At 37.8% G+C, this 21,263-nt stretch overlaps 1 protein-coding gene and 1 long non-coding RNA gene across 5 annotated transcripts in view; one reads left to right on the top strand and one right to left on the bottom strand.

The window, feature by feature from the left end:
- LOC117937118 (protocadherin-15-like) overlaps positions 1–21,263 on the top strand; it is a 167,331-nt gene that overhangs the window by 107,594 nt on the left and 38,474 nt on the right. For all 4 annotated transcript variants that reach the window (XM_034860831.1, XM_034860830.1, XM_034860829.1 and 1 more), the window contains 4 exons: positions 1,366–1,602; positions 2,380–2,496; positions 4,471–4,611; positions 6,537–6,649. In XM_034860831.1, the coding sequence (XP_034716722.1) occupies positions 1,366–1,602; positions 2,380–2,496; positions 4,471–4,611; positions 6,537–6,649 (608 nt within the window). The remainder of the gene's footprint in view (positions 1–1,365; positions 1,603–2,379; positions 2,497–4,470; positions 4,612–6,536; positions 6,650–21,263) is intronic.
- On the bottom strand, positions 20–15,879 carry LOC117937125. The gene is made up of 3 exons (XR_004655102.1): positions 15,870–15,879; positions 5,698–5,705; positions 20–91 (listed from the first exon to the last, which is right to left on the bottom strand). It is a non-coding gene; the product is annotated as an uncharacterized LOC117937125 (long non-coding RNA).

Raw genomic sequence — 21,263 nt, 5'->3', positions numbered from 1 at the left:
GAGAAAACACTCAATTGCACACAATTGTCTTAGCCGGCACTAAGCTCCAGATGCAGCGATGGTAAATCTGCAAAATTGTCTCAGGAAGGAACTTATTTACGTGGAACATTTGAACCTTGCTAAAGAAAATGCCATATAATATATAATATCCCACAACAACAGATGTTCCGTGGATTATCTACTAAATTCATTTTTGTCTATCCAGATTGGGCCATTTTAAACTGATTTACTCGTTAATTATTCCTTTTTGCCAGCAACAGCACGTGGAATCAAGGAAGAACTGATTTAGAATGTTGAGGTCAAAGGTCAAGGTAACAGCGACCTCACAAAATGCATTGTTAGTCCATAACTCAATTATTCCTATGCTAATTTTGACAACATTCGACAAAAATGTCTAATGGGATAAAATGATGAAGTGCTGACATTTTCTTCCTGAAAGATCAAACGTCAGTTCCACCATGACATCCCAATGTTCTGCAAAAACACTTTTTTAGCCATTATTCAACGTCATAATGTTTCACATTTGGTCGGAGACTGAATTGTTGACACTAATCTTGAAACCGTTTTGATTGTATAGATCTTCTGTGGTAACAAGTTGAAAATGTGAGTGAAAAATACACTAATCAAATACTTTTTGTGTTAGTCAAAGTCTTCACTGCATACAGTATAAGAGCCTGGAAAGAGATGCATTCAAACTGCAACTTGCCTTGTTGGCGGAATCATGCAACTGCAAGGCAATTATTCTAGTTTTGTAATAATTTTGGATTGGAAGTTTTATGTCAATAAATCAGCCATTTTTCTAACCAATAAAATGCCCAGTCCATGCAGTGCAGAAATGCCCCAAAAAATGTCCCACTCACTACACATCATGGTCACAATTCTTTAAAAAAAAAAGTAATTTCCAAACCAATCCATTATCTCTTCAAGTAATAATGTTGTACTCAGTATCATACTTGGAGATTTTTACCTATGTCTTCTTTGAAATTACCAAATTGGTTTCCTTTAACACTCCAGCCAGCACCAGAGACGTCTAAAAAGTAAAGTTGTAATTTGACAGCATTTGAAGACACACTGACTGGAATGTATAAAACAAATAAAATAACTTTTCCCTCTAGCTACACAGTAAAATACGTACAGGAGGAAATATAAGGTACGGGCCAGCGGCTAGACCATAAAAGTCCCTACCACAGGCGTTTCAGACACACCAGCCCTAGACATACCTAATGAAAATACTACATTCTGTTACTTGCCCTAGCACATGTAGATGCTTGTCCCGCTAGCAAATATAAAAAATTCAACTTGCCATGAATTCAAAAGGTGATGATATTACTTTCTTTCCCTTTCCTTTACTCTATTTTTCTGTAGGCGAAAGATGCTGACCTCAAATCCAACCTCACATATCGAATCAGAACTGAAGGCTTGGACCAGGAGATTGTTCGGCTATTCCACATCGACCCAGAGACAGGAGAGCTGTCAGCGCTTAAAGTTTTTGACTTTGAGGCTTTGACTGGCTCCGAACCCACATATACATTCACCGTCGAGGCCATAGACATAGAGGGAACCATGCCTCCTGGACTAGCCTCTGTCACTGTCAGAATCATGGTGAGTGTGTGGGTGTGTGTTTATACAGACATCCAGGAAGCACACTAATGTTTTTGCATATATTTACTACATTTGCGCAAAAGAGTCATAGTTATAGCATTGAGCAAAATAGCTGCCAATTTAAGTCCCTTTCACACCATCTTTGTTTACCTATTGTTTTTCTTGTGTTGACAACTGTGGAACAAGTTTTAAAATCCAGCATGTCATCCATTTTGCCTGTGGGGAAAATCAAAAACGCAATTTGTTTTGCTGCCCTCACTTTCAAACTTGCTGCTGTTTTATAGTTCTGCTGACACCTGCTGTAGCCATCCCCTCATCATTATTCTACTCACTACTGCATGTATTCTACTCCCTGACAAATGGATGTTTTTTAAAATCCAAACCACAATAAAACAAAACTTCAAAATAATATATACATTAACTTTCGCATGAGGTTATGGGCTCAAGGGTTATTTTAACTTGAATAGGTATTGTTACTGTAAATAGCTGTTATTTTATCCCCCTCTTTTGTGGGGGCCAGATGTTCCCAAACCAATGAAAAGTGAATTTGTGTTAGTGAGTGATTTAAGGGACTGCAAAGAGAAAGTAAAAAATTAGAATTAAGTTCATTTTAAGAATGGAAGTGAAAGCGTAAAGCCTACAAAGTTAGTTTGCATATCATTAGTATTAAAAAATTTGACCATTTTCAGGCACTTACTGAAAAGCAAAAACAGCTTGGTGTACTATATGTTTACAATCATAACGCCATACTCTGTGTGTGTCTTTATCTCTCTTCAGGACATGAATGACTTTTCCCCGATATTCGGGCAGTCAGTGTACCGAGGCCTGGTTGCTCCTAATGCTGTCAAGGGAACCATCGTAACTACAGTGATGGCCAATGACTCTGACCCTGCGGTGGGCATTTCCAGCTGTTACTATTCAATCAAACTGTTTTGCACAGTGTGTTCCACAAAATGTGTATGGGAATGATGGAAGATAATGATGCTTGTCTACTGTGTGTGTGTGTGTGTGTGTGTGTGTGTGTGTGTGTGTGTGTGTGTGTGTGTGTGTGTGTGTGTTGCACTTCTTTCTCCAGTGGAGCCTCTTTTTAAACCCAGTGTAGCCATTACGTTGAGTGATACCTCAATTGGGGTTTTATCTCTAAACATCTTTGTAATGTAGGCTGGTTTATTCTGCTCGCTGTAAAATGAAGGTTAGCTCACTTTAGAGTTCCATTGTGAGCCATTAGGTAGTCTGGTGCTGGTAACTCCAATTTTAAATGGTTGTAAAATGCTGTTGTTTAGATGCATATCAGAAATGGAGAGGATTTGTGAAAAACAACTCATCTTTATCAGAAACAGAAAACAACCGCCTCGTAAATTTGCAATTTTTCAGTATAATAAATCACCGGATAAATATTTATAAAAAAATCCCACAAAAAACACAAAGTATCTCTACTATGCCCTACTGCTCAAAAAGTCATGATCTTATTTCTCACTCCAATATCTCTTTGGGAAATCTTCTACACTAGTGATGTTTCCCCCTTAAGCCTCTTTAAAAGCCCCATGTTCCTTTGACTAATATGCTTGCTTGCTTCCTACATCAGCTATATCGATTCAGACTTGAGGTCTAAGCATCAAGCTAGACTCTCTTGGGTCAGAAAGTAACATTATACTGTCAAGGCTGTGTGCTATAAAGGCCCACCCAAGGTACTAAAAAGCACCGTAACAGCCTTGGACATATATATATATATATATATATATATATATATATATATATATATATATATATATATATATATATATATATATATATATATAAATATATAAATTCCACAGTGAAGTTTTGCTGACTCACTGTACAAGCCTTAATTTAAAGAAAGCTTAGTGATGCCCCTGAAGTAATGCTCACTGCAAGTGTAGCTCATTTCAGAAGAAGTGACAGTTGACCTTGTAATTTATATACAGAGATTTCTGTAACATGATACTGACACTGCATGTCAGACACTGAATATTTTATTGGTGTTGCATAAAAGCCTTTTAAAGGAAATATGACCTGAGACGCCTTTCTATTTACCTTGGATACCTTTCTAATAATTGGCAATGTGTCGTTGTTGCAACCGTCTTGTAAACATGACACCTCGGTCTGGTGACAACTACATTATACATGCTGTAGTAGCTTAGTCAATCAGATCCAAAGCCTTTAAGCTGCAGTGGGTAAAAAGCATAACAACAGCAGCATTTGAAGTAGAGTGAGACCTTTTCCTGCAGCTCTCCTTTTGCCCTCTCTATTGCACTGGCAATGTATGCAAAGAACAGCCAATAGGAATGGTCTCTCTCTCATCACAGACTATATTTGGCTCTGACCACTTGAATTACAATATGCTAAAAGTTTTAAAAGGAGTTTTTGCCCGAAAACAAATGGCCTACCACAGCTTTATTCAAGATAAAGCATTCAAAGTCTTCAGGACTGTGAGTTGGTGATCTGTTTTACTGTATTATATAAACTAATTTAATTGCTTACATTTACTGACATTTTGAGTCAAATTAGTCATCCCAATTGATGGTTGCTCATTATCAACAACATGAGAGGTCAATTTATTATCATTAATATGTCTAAATGTGGACCTCATATATCCCAGGGGGTGATGTACTGTATGTCATAACTACTTTATATGTGCTTGGACAGAGACAAACTGTCATTTAGTCCCAGACTTGTTGCTTTGGATATTAGAAACACAGTCATTACCATACCATGCTTTTAAATGGATGCTACACTGCAAAACATATGTAAGAGTGGCAGTATTCCCAGGAGCATGCAGGAGATATTTCATCTGAAGGACACAATAATCTAAATCTTTCATCCTTAGTGTACTTGTTCTCTTTACAGGGTACCCCAGCAGGTCTAGTGCACTATAAAGTGAACCAAGAGGCTTTTCCATATTCTGCCAGCATATTTGATGTAGAAGAACAGACGGGACATGTTGTAACCAGAGTGAACCTCAACGAGAAGCCCAACCTCAAGTTCAGTGTAAGTTTGCAAATACACAGTTTGACTTACAGCACCACGGTAATCTTTAATATACGCTTTATTGAATGCCAGTGGTCAGGACACCCACAAGGGGATGAATCTACCGTGAGGGTTTGTGAGAATATTTCCTGGGGAGTAAATAAGAATTAATTCTGCTTCACATGAGGATGCTTATTTTGTGACTTTCATAATTAGGCAAATATCAGTCTTTCCAAATGTAACAATCTAAGTAGGGAAAATCTTTCTTTCATTGAACAACTGACAACTTATTCACATGCACCGTGTGACGGTGGTTGCACGTAGACATGCTTGGTATTAAAGATGCAATGAAACGGTTGTATGTAGCTTTTTGTAAAAGGGGCCTGTGGCTCAGTTGCATTTACATGATACTAAATACATATTGCAGTTTTGTAAACCTTTTTGCACAAGGAACACAAAGCAAATGTTTTTAATCTTAAACTTGCAATATAGAGGTTATAAAACAAGCACATCTGCCATGGAGTGAAATAGCCGTAAAAGATTATCCCACTAGAAAGATAGCAACTTCCATCAAATGACAATCTATTCAATGTATTAAATGTAACAATTCTACAGTGAGTTTACTGCATATTGAAATGTAAATACAGTATGCTGCGTTACTTCTTGTAATTACCAATCAATCAAATTGATCTATTCAAACTGTAAACACTGGCACCAAGGCTGTAATCCAATAGAGACATCATTACTGGAGAAGATTTATCTGAAGCCTTCCTGTTGCGCTTTAGTTTGGGGATTTTGGATTGGACTTGGGCGGCATTGCATGATTTGAATCACTAAAAATGCATCTGATCATCACTCTAAGATTTTACTTGCTTGCTTCTAGCATTTGTGTACATAAAGGTGTCTTTGTACAGAGCACTCTTATAAATCCCCATCCACTGTACCAAGTTTTCCGCAATTGCTTATTAGTTCCAAAATTGCTTTTTCCCAGCTGCACTCTTCAGTGGGGTTTTGGGCCATGCTAATTTTCATCTTTTCATTGGGCTTTAATTAACACAACAAGGATTCAGCGTCCTCTGAAGATGTCTCTCAGGGGACTAATTCTACCTTGTTTGCTCCCAGTAACTCAAAGAAAAAGAATTAGTCCAACACTGTGTGGAGTTTTGGGATTATGGCTGAGATAAACACTGTATGAGGTATACATTTTACAAGGACAGAAACACAGTTAGACAATCTCAAAGTCTACATAATTGCCCTTCCATCACATCATAATGGCACCTCAGCTTGAGTTATTTAAAAAAAAAACTTTTTGGAGCAGCTTGGCATGCATAAGCAAATGTGCTAGGCTAGAAACAGGTTTGTAACTAAAAAGCCAACCTTTCAAATTTTCAGCACAGTTAAAAAAAGTAATTGTACCATTGCGCAAGGCCCCCTACAACCCCATGTTCCAATAGCTTTATAAGATTCCTGCAGTTAAAGAGTTATTAATGTGAGTTAGTGTATGGATGTCATGAAGGGCAATTCATTAACAATTTCCTGGCTAAGTATGATGGAGAAAAGAAAATATTTGAATGTCTAGATATCTACGTTTTGCCCTCATTAGGAATCCTTTGGGTCTGGTTAACATTGGTTACCCCCCAATTAAATTAAATGCTAAAGAGGAAAAAATAAGCACACCAGTGGGATACACAATCATCCTGTTCTCCATTTATTATGCAAATAATGTGCTTTTGGAATGCAAACAACAGAAATGTAGACGTTTATTTTGGTTTATTATCAGTCTGTCATGCATTAGCTGCATACATTTTTGTGTCTCTCTCTGTGTGAACTGATAGCTTTGCAATGTTGGCGGCCAAAGTTGCAGGCAAGCATGTGGATATCTACTGAATATTGTATCTTTATTTCTCTCTGTGTGTGTGTGTATATGTGTGTGTGTTGATTGACAGCTGGTGGTGGTTGCTTCTGATGATGGTGTGCCAGTAAAAGCAAACACAACTCTAGTAGAGATCACAGTCCTCCAGCCCTCTGTCATTCCCGTGTTCACTCAGGAAGATTACAGGTACACACACACACACACACACACACACACACACACAGACAATACAATGATATTTTTTTGTTGGTACAATCCTTAGAATTTCAGTTCTGGTTGAAGTGGCATCACCTGCTGTTACTGGTGATAACATTAAGAACATCATAGTAATACAAGTACCAGAAGCCTGTTCAAAATAACACATTTATGGATCCCTGGGGGGCAGGAAATGCAGTTTGTTCAGCTACTCAGTCAGAAATACAACAAGAGAATATGAGCAACTTGTGTATTTAAAAATGTGATGTCTTCTTTATACATTAAGCTGTACTTGTACCCTCACACATATGTGCTTTTTAAAATGCCCAGGACCGATTGTTCTGCTCTTAACGACATGCGTCATTCCATGACCTACAGTATGTATGTACTGTATGCACACAAATTGCATGCAGTGTTCACATGTACTGGCTCTTCTTCCGAATTGTATCCAGTACGTACATTTCTCGTTTCCTGTGAATACATTGTGCATGTGTATGCCATTTGAATCGAGTGCAGGAAAGGGGGGGGGACACTGCCATTGACAATGCAAACTCCAGAGGTAACTAATAATTCAAAATACATTTAATATCTGAAAATAAATGGCCGCCATGGCATTCTGTAAGTAGTATACAAATTGGGATTATATGATGAAAACCTTAATGATGCAGAATTGTTGCCCACTCTGCTGCTGAGAGAGATGCTCATTAATAACATAATTAATGTTTGATTGAGAAATAATATAATAATGAATAATAATATCATAACTTAAACATGCTTTAGAACATGATTGATCTTATTTAGATACATACCATCTACAGTACTTGTATATTTGCTATTCATGCATTTATGTAAGCGGTTACACATAGTCGATTGCACATGGATAGAAAAGATCTTGCAGTTAAGCTTAGTTACAGCTGTGTTTACTATAGTGTGGTACATTATGGTGACACAAAGCCGATTACTGCTTTCCATTAGAGCATCATAAATGTACAGTGTGTTCTAAATAGATACTTGAACTGTTGAAAGTTTTATTTTTAATGAAACCTACTTAATCAAAAGGTTTTGAAACTGTTTAAAGACCAAAAAAGCTGTAAATTACCAATAAAGCACCAATGAAACTTGGAGCTAATATCACACTCTTGGTCAGAGTTTATATGTGCTGTCTAAATGTGGCAATGCAGCCTTTTAGTTGTTGCAGTAGTTAAGCTCTGGCATCCAATGGAGAGAGGTATTTATCTCAATTTCACACACCCAGCAAAACAAAAATGGTTGGTACAGTTTTTTATAATTACTGATTACTGACTAGCATTTATATAAAGGGTATCATGAAACAAGGATAGAATATTATTTTTTTACTTTTCTGTAATGAATTAAATCAAAGGGCACACACACACAAATCCCAGAATTCCATTCAAAATAAAACATGTATAGTTGATTCAACTTTGAAAGGGGGCAGCGACCTTTTCTCTGTCTGCTGGAAATTAATTAAAAGAAGCTGACACTCAATATAAGAAAACATTAAAGGGCCCAACGGGCAATCACTTGCTCTGTGCTGACTATAGGTCTGTCCACGGCTTGCCAACGCATTTCCTTTCAGTTCCTTTGCGTGTTGGAAAAAATGGCCAACCATGCCCCTGCCAGTGGAAAAGCAGAGTTGAGAGTAAACAAGGATACATTAAATGTCTGATGCTAAAAAATGTCATAAAGAAATTGATTATTTTTATACAATACAAAGCCAAGTGTTTTTCTTCATTCTCTAGCTGTGTATACAGTGGGGCTCGAAAGTTGGGCACCACAGTTAAAAATTTGTATTAATGTGCATTTAGAAGCCAAGAAAAGATGGAAATGACACATTACACTTTTGTATAATATGTCACAAAAAGTTAGATTTTTTTCCATCATTTACACTTTCAAAATAACAGAAAACAAAATAATGGCATTTGCAAAAGTTTGGGCACCTTACTGAATTTGTAGCACGCACTGTCCCCTTTGGAAAGCTGAGACCTGACAGCGTCAAGGATTGTTCTTAATCATCGTCTAGAAGGCTATAAGATGATAGCAAAGCATTTTCAGATGCCAGTATCCTCTGTTTGGAATGTAAATAAGAAATTGCAGTCATCAGGAGCAAGGGAAGTTAAAGCAAGATCTGAAAGACCAAGAAAAAAATGAGAGAGAACAGCTGGCAGGATTGGGAGAAAAGCAAGTCAAAACCCACGTTTGACTGCACAATCCATCCAAAAAGATCTGGCAGACTATGGAGTGTTGGTACATCATTCCACTATAAAGAGATACTTGTGCAGATATGGTCTTCATAGAAGAGTCATCAGAAGAAAACCTTTTCTACGTCCTTACTACAAAAATCTGCATTTGAAGTTTGCAAATGAACATATAGACAAGCCTGATGCATTGTGGAAACAAGTTCTGTGGACCAATGAGGTTAAAATATAACTTTTTGGGCGTAATGACCAAAGGTACGTTTGGAGAAAAAAAGGCACAGAATCCAATGAAAAGAACCTCTTTCCAACTGTTAAGCATGGGGGGAGATCAATCATGCTTTGGGGTTGTATTAGAGCCAGTGGCAAAGGGAACATTTCACAAGTAGAAGGAAAAATTGATTTAATAAAATTTCAGCAAATTTTGGAGGCAACTTGATGCCATCTGTGAAAAAGCTGAAGTTGAAGAGAGGATGGCTTCAAGAGGCGTAAACTGAAGATTTTGCCATGGCCTTCACAATCTCCTGACCTCAACATACTTGAAAATCTATAGATAGACCTTAGAAAGACAGACAGCCCAGAAATCTCAAAGAATTGGAAGATTTTTGGATGGAAGAATGAGCAAAGATACCTCCAACAAGAATTGAAAGACTCTTGGCTGGCTACAAGAAGCGTTTCCAAGCTGTGATACTTGCCAAAGGGGGCAGTACAAGGTATTTACTCTGAAGGGTGCCCAAACTTTTGCAGATGCAATTATTTTTGTTTTCTGTTATTTTGAAAGTGTAAAGGATGGAAAAAAACTTTTTGTGACATATTATATGAATGTCTAATCCTTCATTTGATGCCTTTTGGAGATTTTTCCATCTTTTCTTGGCTTCGTTATGCACACTAATACAAATTTTACCTGTAGTGCTCAAACGTTTGAGCCCCACTGTATATCGGCAGAAACTCTAAAACAACAGTACATGTGAAGGATTGATATCAAATCTTTGGAAAGACAACACACACACATTCTGCACACTGTCTGTATTTTGAAATGCCAATAAACCCAGTGGTCACACAATACAAACTCAACCAACATTAATAAATGATATTCTCATTTGCAGACACATACACTCTCTCATGTGAAGTCATCATTACAACTCTTTTATGAGGTCATGGAGTCACCAAAGGTTTTCTCCTATGTGATTGGCTGTATAGACAGAGGATGTGCGTGAGTTCAGATGAAATTGGACTCGGCAGTACAGCTATGATCTCTCTGTTGCTCTATCTTGATCTGTCAGTCTTTCTATCTTATCTTATCTTTCATTACAATTATGAACATTTTTCCTAATTACTCTTTTGCTTGTTATCTCTCTCCTGTTACCACCATTTTCTGTCTTGATATTGCTTTCCACATTACAGGACCTTCTAGTTTTCCGTTTTACAACTATTTTTCCGTCCCATTCTGTTTTGATCAGCCACTCCATACGTCTATTTGTCTCTAATAGTTACGCTGGAGGGAATGAATTGGTCTCCTTCCATTTGCTTGTTTATTTTGTTGTCCGTCAGGCATAATATGAAAGCCATCAGACAATTTAAATTGGAGATGGATGGTTTGGATAATGGATGCTTTTAAATGTCATATTTTTCATATTTCCAATATTTTTTAGTTTGTTCAAAAGAAAGCTTTAACTTGGTGCCTTTCTTTTATTCTCCTATAGGTTTAGTTTTTTGTGTTCAAATTCTTCCTCTTCTTCTCCTCTTGTAAAAATGTCAAAGCATTTTCATGTAATGCATCTGACTTTCACATAGCTAAAGTGTCATGCGAGAATCCACCATATATGTTTACGTGTTTTTGTGTATTGTTATTTACCTTTCAGTTGCTATCACACCAGAGCACCATAAGCTTGGAGCTAATAAACTTGTTTGGGAGAAATTGCAACTTTGGTGTCAAGACAGGCATATTTTCCCACTATTACAGACACAGTTTCAAGATGTCAAGGTTTGTCTTGCACAGTAAAACTCCTTTCTATTATGAGGAAAAGAGTTATAGGCAAGAGAAAGAGAGAGAGAGAGCGTTGTCAGCCAGCCATATGATACTGCATTTATGAATATGTATCATAGCCTCTAGCTAAAAAATTGTTTGCCTGCGTGTCTATGTGAGTGGGCACTTTTTAGAATCTGTGTGTATTCGTTTGTATTTGTGAAATAACACATTTGTGCACTGTGGATGTCCGTTTATGTGGGTATTTGTCATTTTCGTGTGAGTGTGTGTGTGTGTGTGTGTGTGTGTGTGTGTGTGTGTGTGGGTGTGTGTGTGTGTGTGTGTGTGTGTGTGATGATGTTTTTTTTCTAGTCCCATGTTGTGTTCACACAGAGTACAGTGTACCAGCTTTGAATTAATTAAAAAAACACAGCTTTATTGAATAAAAGCTAACCATTGTACCAGTGTGGTTTTAGGAGCTTACTCATGCTGCTTAATGACTTTGTATGTTTTCAACAGACGGGCCCCTAGCCATTGGCAAAGCTGAATTAGTAATATTAATGGAAGGGGGTGACTGAAACAAGGGATCTGTTAAAAGCCGTTTTTCTTTCCTTCTTTTTTACTAAAGTATACATATACTGTTCATCAAGATTTTAAATTATACAAATTCCCAATGTATTTTTAAATCCAAAATTCATCCAAAATGAATTATCTGCACATGCTTAAACTTTAAAAATAATTTATTCATGAAGGGCATGTTAAAGCCACATGCTCATTTTTTATTCTCTGACTTTGATGTTCCTCAATGAAAATATAAAAACACTGTGCCAAACAGAAAATGCATGCAGCTACAATCTTATCATAGTATTTGTTTGATGGTTTGTGCATTTTGTTTTTTAAAGATTATTTTTGGGGCATTTTTAGGCCTTTTTTGACAGGACAGCTGTATAAATGAAATGGAAGAGAGTCAGGGCATAAAATGACGCACATGGCAGCAGGTCTGAGTCAATCCCGGGCCCACTGCGTTGAGCAGTATACCTCTATACATAGACGCCCGCTCTACCAACTGAGCTATTACAGTGCCCTGCATTTAGTTTGTAAAACCTTTTTTTTACTTTTCACAAATTTGGTTTGGGAAAAAAAAAGGAATATAATGTTACTTAAGAAAGTTCACTTGCAGCATTGGCTTAGAGTTTCTCACAGGCCAAAAACACAAGTCACCTAGGTGAACGTCCTGTGTTTTGTTGACCTATCCACCACCCTAACCTTTCTCTTTATGCTTTCGCTCTTCATACTACTCACAACCATTGTTGCTTTTCATAATACATAATTTTACAGTGCCACAGCCAGCAGATGCTCTGCTTGTCTAATATTGTTGCGGATGGGTGATCCAGCCACAACGCCTAACCTAATAACAATATATGCACAATAAAGTCATGTCAGTGTAATCTCAGTGTATCAAAGATGGAAGGTAGCACACTGACATTGTCACAGATAGTCGTGTGATCTTGTGAGAGGTTGTCTAATCAAACTCATGGCATACTAACAGTAGACAAGGAGTATAGTTTGGGCTGACCAAAGCTTTAACTGTAATATGTACTAAACATTGAGATCTAAAAATGCATTTTTATAATATGTATCTGTGTATTATGTGACTATTACTGTTGGTTCAGTCTGACTTCAGCAAACTGCCTTTCAAATGAAACAGCTAAGGATAGTGCTGACTTTCAGCTTCAATTGTGTTTTGGTTTTTAACATCAATATACGGCGAGCAGTGCAAGACTTGTTGCCTCTATTTTTACCCTCGGGTATGTATAAAAAGGTCTGTACCATTTCCTACACTGCTTTTTGAATGGCAACACCTGAAAGTCAACACTTTAACATTCAATGATCAATGTTTCATTTCACATTCAATTGGCTACAGTACAGACCCAAAACAGAACAGAGAAGTTCACCACATTGCCCATTGTCAATACTTAATGCCTTGCCATTATTGCCAATCATAGTTTTGTTATTAATTTTCATCAACCTATTTAATTATATAATAATCTATATTACATACTGAACAGAAAGTTCACTATAGGCTTTATTAATATTTTAAAAATGTGTTTTCTTTATGTTTTTGTGTTTGATATGCATTAAAGTTTAATAACTTGAGATACAGACACATACAGATGCACTTATGCACACACAAACGAGCACACACAGAGATGCTCACTGTGCACTGAGACTGAACGCCAGTGAAGCGTAGCTTTGGCACTGTAACCTGCTGTTTGTGCATTTTCACTTTGTGGGTTTGTCATCTAGTAAAACTGTTAACAAGCAAAGGGAAGTTTGTGAAATCACTGTAGCAACTGTGGTTAGAGCTGGATGTCTCTCCCTCTCTTTCTCTGTTTCTCTCACTGTAGAACCATCCTTGCACCTGCACAATTAGTATGCAGTCAGCATCACATACGCATGAATAGTTATCTGCACCCAGTGGCAACTATCAGTATGAGGTTAAGTGAAGACAAAGAAAATATTGCCTTTTTAAAGATTATTGAAATCTACAAACCCCTCCCACCACTTTCCTTGCTTGTATGTGTGTGTGTGTGTGTGTGTGTGTGTGTGTGTGTGTTTGTATATATGATTGTGTATCTGTGAATGCAGGCATCAGTCCCCCCCTACATGCTGTCAAAACGCCTCTTAGCCTGTTACTTTGTTAATGAATCTAATTAGAAAGTGGCAAGAGAGCTAAGAGCCAAAACACTTCTACACATCAAAGCTTTGTTTTTAATCAAGAAATTGTGCGATCAAAGATGGCCATATGTTGCTTTGTCTTGCATCATTACAAAGATAAAGATAAAACACTTCACTACGGCAAGAGATTTAGATAATCCTATCAATGAGGTTCTCCGTACTGATACAGTACACACGCTCTGTTCAAGAATCACAGGCATGCATCATTGCAGTTTTTATCACTGTCAGCCAGCTGGACAATTACAAACCCAACACTGTCAATTTTCCCTTTGAAAGACAGCGATCCCATGTGTCTGCCATGAAGGTAACTGAAATAACAAGAATATCTGTTTGTTTTATTCAGATAAGAAGTTGATGAAGAAGATGTAGAATAAATATTTAATCTTGCGTTTCGAACAGACAGAATAGTTGCTTCACTTCTTTCACATAATGCATGCAGCTGTGAAATGTACAAAGCCAGCCTTTTTATTGCTTTGCTTTATAGAGCTAATAATTTACATTTATAGAAAGTTTGAATTTGACATTAGTTAAAATATTTATTCCTTTTTTCTCCTCTGCCCTTTCTGTTCTTGCTACTTCTGTATCGCAAAGGAAAAACCGACTGGATTCAGTCTTTGAATTTCCATTCCTGAGAATTTAACATGTCTTTCTATTTACTGTATTGTCTCATGTTTTTAGGGACTTGTAGAGACCTTTAGCCAACTCAGGAACTGTTCTTCATGTGAGCCTGTAAAGTCATTTGAGAGACTTTATGTGACAATGGACAATAAAAAAAACGTAGATGTGTTTATAACAGAAATTCAGATAGAGCTAAAGGAACGGTGATCTAAATTGATGATATTCTCAGATAGGCAGTTTGGGTTTTTTCCTTTTGCACTTTAGTGTTATTTTGATCAAAATTGTATATGTAATTTTCTAGACAAGTCATCTCCTTTGGACTCGATTTAAAATATTTTAGTCCTTCTTTCATCTCTGCCGCTTTTGATACTTCCTTCCCATCTTGCTGTCTCTTTATAAAGTCAACAGCCTGTTTTTGCTGTAAACTATCTTCTATCAAATTAAACGTCTCCTCTGCCAAAAACAAATATAGTCCCTGAGGCCCTTATACACTTTAACAATGAGATAAACGCATCCTCCCCCAACGTACGTCAAAACAAGCACGTCCGATGTGTGGCTCTATAAATCCATGTCTAAATGATTTAGTTGAAGGTTACCTTGTTTTGTTGATGCACACAAACAAGTGCACACAGAGTGCTTCTGGCAATGTTTTGACTGTGACAACAAATGGCAAACAAACATGGCGTTGTTATTTATAAGATTGCTTGCTTGAGACGACGATAGGGCTGAGGTATGGAAGAGAGTGAGGGGTAACGTGGGATACTGAAAAAAGAGAAAGGACAGATAGAGTAAGATGTTGGGAGAGGATAGTGGAGAGAAGCATTTCAGAGATGTGTGAGTTTCTAATAGAAAACTTAAAAAGACAGGAGAGAGAGGAAGGAAAGTTGAGGAGGGCGGGGACATGGGAGAGAGTAACATTTTGAAGGGGAACAAAACGAGAGAAAACAAGAAAAGTTGATAGACAGGCACACATGCGCACACAGACGGATCAACATACAGGCAGAAAAGTCTTTTAAAGTGGCAGATGAGCTGACAGGCTGACATATTGAAGTAGATGGAAGCAAACAAGCAGACAAGGTGGACTGGAACTGAGAAGTGTTGAGACGCAGATGGACAAGAGGATGTGCAAACCGCCAGACTGACTACCCACAGATTACCCTGGCTTCATCGATAAACATGCTTAGTCGGTAGTCAATCAGGTAGACAGACATTTGTACATTCACATACTGTAGAAACAAAGACACACACAACCTTTACATGTCTAATGCTCTGCTCTGTGCTATATGGCTGGGCCTTTTTAAGCTATTCCTACTTGACTTGCCACCATAGCCAAACAGTACCCAGTTTCTTATACAACGCAGGAAATAATAAGAGCTTAAAAACATCCCACATCATAAAAAAGCTAGTTTCAGCCAATACAAGGACAAATAAAATGTAATGCACACAATTAAAATAAATTGCAGGTGATCGACATGGATGATAGCGGACAGATGGCAACAGACTCCTTAAGGCAGCTCAACATTTCAAACACATTGAAATATAATTACATAGCATAGGTAACCTTAGGAACTGAATAAGGAATGTACAATACACAGCAGGTGGACAGATCGCTCTCTGTCAACTCAAACAGCTGGCTAACGGCAGCGCCTTGTCTGCTTTTGTATAGGAAAATAACAGAACTCCACCATCAATGCTGTCTAAGTCTGAGAAATAGGAGTTGTGGCCGGTATGCATGCAACTGTTTCTGCAGGTTTACGTGACCCTAAACAGATGCCAGAGGGTCGCGTGTGGAACTCGAAAGGTTGAAAAAGAAGGTTGCTGCAGTCAGACAGATTTAGCTTTTCTCATCTCCTCCCGGTTATCTTACTACTCTTCCTTTCTCAACTGTAAAAATAGGTTTTCTTGACTTTCACACTGAGATTGCCAAACCAACAAATCAAAGAAAATTGTTCAAATGGAATCACTGTAAACCCCCAAATTCCAACAGTCTCTTAAAATTTAACATACAGTATGTATGTGGTCTGAAAGGTCCTACGTTGCAGCTTGAAATTACCTTGATCTCTTACACAGCCGCAGTGCAGTATGAACACAGGGAGAAGAATTATGAATCAAAATGTATTTTGAGCCCGCAGCATTTTGTCCTCTTTCCCAAACATGGATGAATACTGTACATCTGAAATGGTTAACATGTGATGGAAATTTTGGAAATGGTGTATACTTTCACACAACCCTTAAAGAGGAGACTGACAGATTTCAAAAAAAGATGTTATGCATTGATAATCAGAATAAAAAGACACACAGAAAAAGACAAATATGGCCAGATTGAATGTACTCATCACTATGGCATGTAAATGTAGGGAGTTAAACCAGCCTGGAGAGGGGGAGCCTCAGGCATTTCTTAATTCATTACATCACAATCAATTCAAGAAAGATACAGTGAGTCACTTTGTTCTTATTTGTTGTAACATAGAAGCCAACATGATATCTACCAGAAACCATCATGTCAAGTGTCTTTTGCTGACTCTTCTTAAAGCGCATAACAAAGCCTGGCAACAATTAAGTGTACGGTGAAAGCAAATTTACACACACATACACACACACACACACAGTTAGGTTTGACTCATTACATTTCAATGACACACCAGTCTTTTTCATGTATCTCTTTATAAGAGCAACTATTTCGGTGAGTTTCTATTTTTTAAACACGGGTGTTACATATTTGTTTCTTTTTAGTTCATTAGCAGACGTGGTTGCAACTATAAGCGTCTGATATGAAATGAAGGCCGAGGACAATGAATCGAGATAGGGGGATTGATGGGGTGGTTTCCAGAAAGGCGAGAAGGTAATCACAATAGACTTGACTGTAGTAGCAATCTGTCCACAAACAATGCCACTGGGTAATATCTGAAGCCATTTCCAACTCTTGCTGTTGCAAATAATGAGGTCCGCCGTCGTCGTACGTTTTAATCCTTTATTTCACGAAAGTTTGATAAAAGCACATACAAAAAGAATAACTTGGGGGATTAAAAGCCGAGAACGACAAGATCTAAAAACATTACTCTCCCACAGCTGAGGTTGAAAAACTGTGTGGCTTCCCGGATCCAGATTCCCCATCCACCTCACCTGTGATTCAATTTATAAACTCTAATTAGAACCCACAAACAGGTGCGCAGGTGACGTAACAAACAATTACCTACACAGACCAACCGCCCACACCCACACCACACTCATAAGAAACGTAAATAGCCAAATTGGCCATTACATTGACCATCTCCTGTTGTCTCTTTACTGTCTTTATAAGTTTTATACAACTACTCAAATACTAAATGACAGACGCCAGCGCACACACAGCTGGATAACATTGACATATTTAACCCACAGCGGTCTGTTTTTATAAATCACAAGCTTAAGTGCAAAGGAAAGAACAGTATACCAGGAGAAACACAGTATTTACATTCCCCTTTTGTATTCCAAACCCACATTAACAACACACACAATTTATAGAACCTGAACCCTAGAAGTGGCGAATTTTTGTAACATTTTCAAACTTTGTTTTCTTGAAGATAGAGGCATCAGATCAGAAAATCCCCTTATATTTTAACATGACTTCACTGTAATGACTGCAATTGTGCCCTTTTTTCTACTTAAGGCATGTAAAGTTTCAGCAAAGTAATTGGTACGCCATCTGTTTCCACCCACACCTGGATTGGTGTACAACACCACAGCATTATTGGAAACATGATATTATGGGACTTCATCCATCATCATTGCTGGTTGTAGCTGAGGGATATACAAATTATCTCTTCTCAAAGTTATTAGTTCTCATTTATATTCAGTTGGAGAAAAGTGTCGGCCTCAATGCAGAGTCCATTATTATATCCAATATGACAAATTCAACAAAAATGTAAAGGCCAGGGTTTTTATTATTCATTGGACTTTTGAGTTTTTAAATAACAATTTAAAATATAATTCTACCTTACGTTTGTGTGAGTGTAGTAGTAACTGTGAGGAGAAGATGGTATCAGTCTATGGACACACCCACAGATATACAGATGTGCCAAACCAGTGATTTTTACAGAAGTGATGTTAGATGCATTTTCTTGTTTCAGCATATTTGCACAAATACACAGACTTTATGCTTGTCAATATTGCCATTTTTCCAAGAAATCTACACAAACATATTCTCCATTTTCTTTCAATGTGGGATCCCCACCCTAATTTCTTGCTTGTGTTGCATGCTTCTTTGTCTCTTTATATCATTTTCCCTCTGATTCCCTCGTTACCTCAAAATATATTGCTGCTCTTTGTTCTCTCTTTGCACTGTTTCATTTATGTTTTATGTATTAGTACTTCCACAGCGTTGCACTCTAGCTCAGACTGTTTGAGAGATACTAACCCATTTGACTGTCACTTGACAATTACAACAAGACTGTAAAGCAAAAGGTGAGAAGAGGGTCATGAAAAGAGAGGAAAAAATGCTGAGACACTTTCCAGAGGAACTCAGAAAAGAGAGAATTAGTTTTGGTCTTTACAGCTCTCCATATCTCTCAGAGAGAGTGATTGACAAAAAGGAGTGACAAAACTGGAGAAGTTGTGTGTGTGTGAGGCAGTACAGCAGAATAGGGAGAGGTAGAAGAGATCGATGTGGGATTAGCGAGAAAAGGAAAATGCCAGAGGGTACAGAAAAATAATTTTAATATTCCAACAGTGCTAAAATAATAACGAGGAAAAAATGCAGCAATCACATGACCTGGCATCTGTAATACAATCACCAATATTGGTGGACTATCACAGCATTTTAATTACAGCCTACTGCGCTGGAATGTTCTTAACACACCAAAAGCAACAGTTTGAAAAACCTTTTTTTAAAGGGTCAGATGTTGTTACATCGCAACACCTGCCTTATCAGTGAAATGTTTGGATTTCAACCTGCATGTCTCCAACCAGCTTTTGAAATTGTAGGGACATGTGAATGGAAGAAAATTGAAGTTTTTCAGTACTGAAAATGGCCACAGCAGGAGAAGAAGTAATGTATAGAACTCCAACCAGCATGTAAAGGTTATTACTGCAGGCACATAAAACCCCTCGCTCAACAGTCTTCTAATTAAAATCCCTACACCAACACCAGTTTGATTGATATTCCTTTGAGTGAACAAAAGAAAAAAATATTGAGATCTTATCAATACAACCCCAGTTTGACTGATATCCCCTGGCTTCCACAAAAAAAGACATGATTTAATAAGATGAATAAAACAGAGACATCTGTATTTGCAAATGAACCCATTATGTAAACATACTTAAAGGTGCTCTTAGCAATATTGGGTGACATTACTTCTTGTTGACATTCAACAAGGACTAAGTATTTTCCCTCCTCATCCCATCCCCTCCTCCTCCCTTCTGTGCTTCCCAAATCTTTCTTGTTGGTTATTGGCTGGAATGCTGGAACACTGTTTGTGTATGCTTCGTGGTGCAGGTGGGCAAAGTTAATTTTGGGACCGTTTATAGACCCCGGGCTGTCTACAGAGACCGTGTTTTTTTACAGTGTGTTCTGGGGACCAGCAGCTCGAGGATAGTGAGGACATGTTTGCTGTATGTGACAACAAATGTTGTAGCCTAAAACACGTGTGACCTCGCTTAGAGCACCTTTAAGGGACCAACAGAAGTGGTTTTGGTTTTGTCACATGGAAACGACATCAGCCCCAAAAAATATTAAAATTATATGTAATATAGTTGTCAAACCGCCCATCCCTATTTTGGGTAGCTATAGTTTTTACAGAGTCTATGCTAAGACCACATTTTCCCAGCTATCTGCAGATCTATATTCTTTTTTCTTCTTGCTTTCCGTTAAAAGCAGAATTTAGGTTACTTGAGTTACTCAATTTAGGAACAAAGTAATCTGTCGATTGTTAATGGAAAACAAAACAATCAGCATGTTTTAATGTTTACAATCAGTGTGCCACAAAATGACAAGCAAATCAAAGTATGAACATCAAAGTTTCACTTGTTATTAAAACATGGTGTGAGTTAATGCTACCTCCGAGGTTAACAAAATGATACAGCACATGCCCAGCTTAGATAATGTTTATCATTATCAATGACTACTAATGTTGGTTAATAAGATTGGACCTACTTGAGTTTGCGGTGGCTTGCACGCTTCGGACAGAGACAGAGAGACACAGAGAAAGAGATGAGAGAAACCAGAATTTCAAGAGAGAATGAAAGAAATGAAAAGGAGCAGTGTGAGGGAAGCAGAATGGAGGGACAGAATTTAAGCAGAGGAGATTATGTATCATACTGTAAACTGTATGTTTGAAGAAACGGCTTGAAAAGGAAAACAAAATTATGAGTGAGACAAATAAATTGTAATGGCTGCAAGAGAAAGACTCAAAGAGAGGAGTGTTCATTGCATCTATTCTGAGCCTCATAATTCTGTCTATCCCCTCACACTGCTGAACCACTGAACACTCCCTCAGCTCTATAGCCTACATTCAGTCTGAAAATGTGTGCTTCTGGTGTGGGAGGGCCATCTAGCCATCACTTTGTGTGAACAAAATTATGTTTACACTGTCATAAAAATTCTATCCTGACAAGGTACATCTTTCATTTAGACCACAGAGTGTGTTTTAGGCTTCTTGTTAGATTTATTACATTCCAGTTAGAGTTTAGGCATCCAGCGAATAAATGAAAGTCACAACAATCTCCCCACAAGTATAGTAGTACACGTGTGTGGGCGTGTGTGTGTTTCTGTTATCAGTATCAGCCCAGCTTGCTGTAGTTAGGACAGCAATGATTAGAGAGCGCAAGAGGGGGGATAAGGGTTTGATAATGAGCTGTGTGTGTGTGTGCACGTGTGTGCATGTGTTTATCTTTACTATGCGATGAACTATACATGTGCATGGAGGCTTGTGTGCATCTCTATGCCTGCAAATGTGTTATGACCCATCCATAGTTGTGTGTATTGGTATTATTGTATTCTGCGTGTGCAAGTAGTCTAATGTATCACCTTGTTTGTGTGTGTGTGTGTGTGTGTGTGTGTGTGTGTGTGTGTGTGTGTGTGTGTGTGTGTGTG

Source organism: Etheostoma cragini, chromosome 21 (genome assembly GCF_013103735.1).
Source record: "Etheostoma cragini isolate CJK2018 chromosome 21, CSU_Ecrag_1.0, whole genome shotgun sequence".
NCBI lineage: Eukaryota > Metazoa > Chordata > Actinopteri > Perciformes > Percidae > Etheostoma > Etheostoma cragini.
Note: the sequence above shows the minus strand (reverse complement) of the source record. Positions and strands in the feature narration are given on the sequence as shown.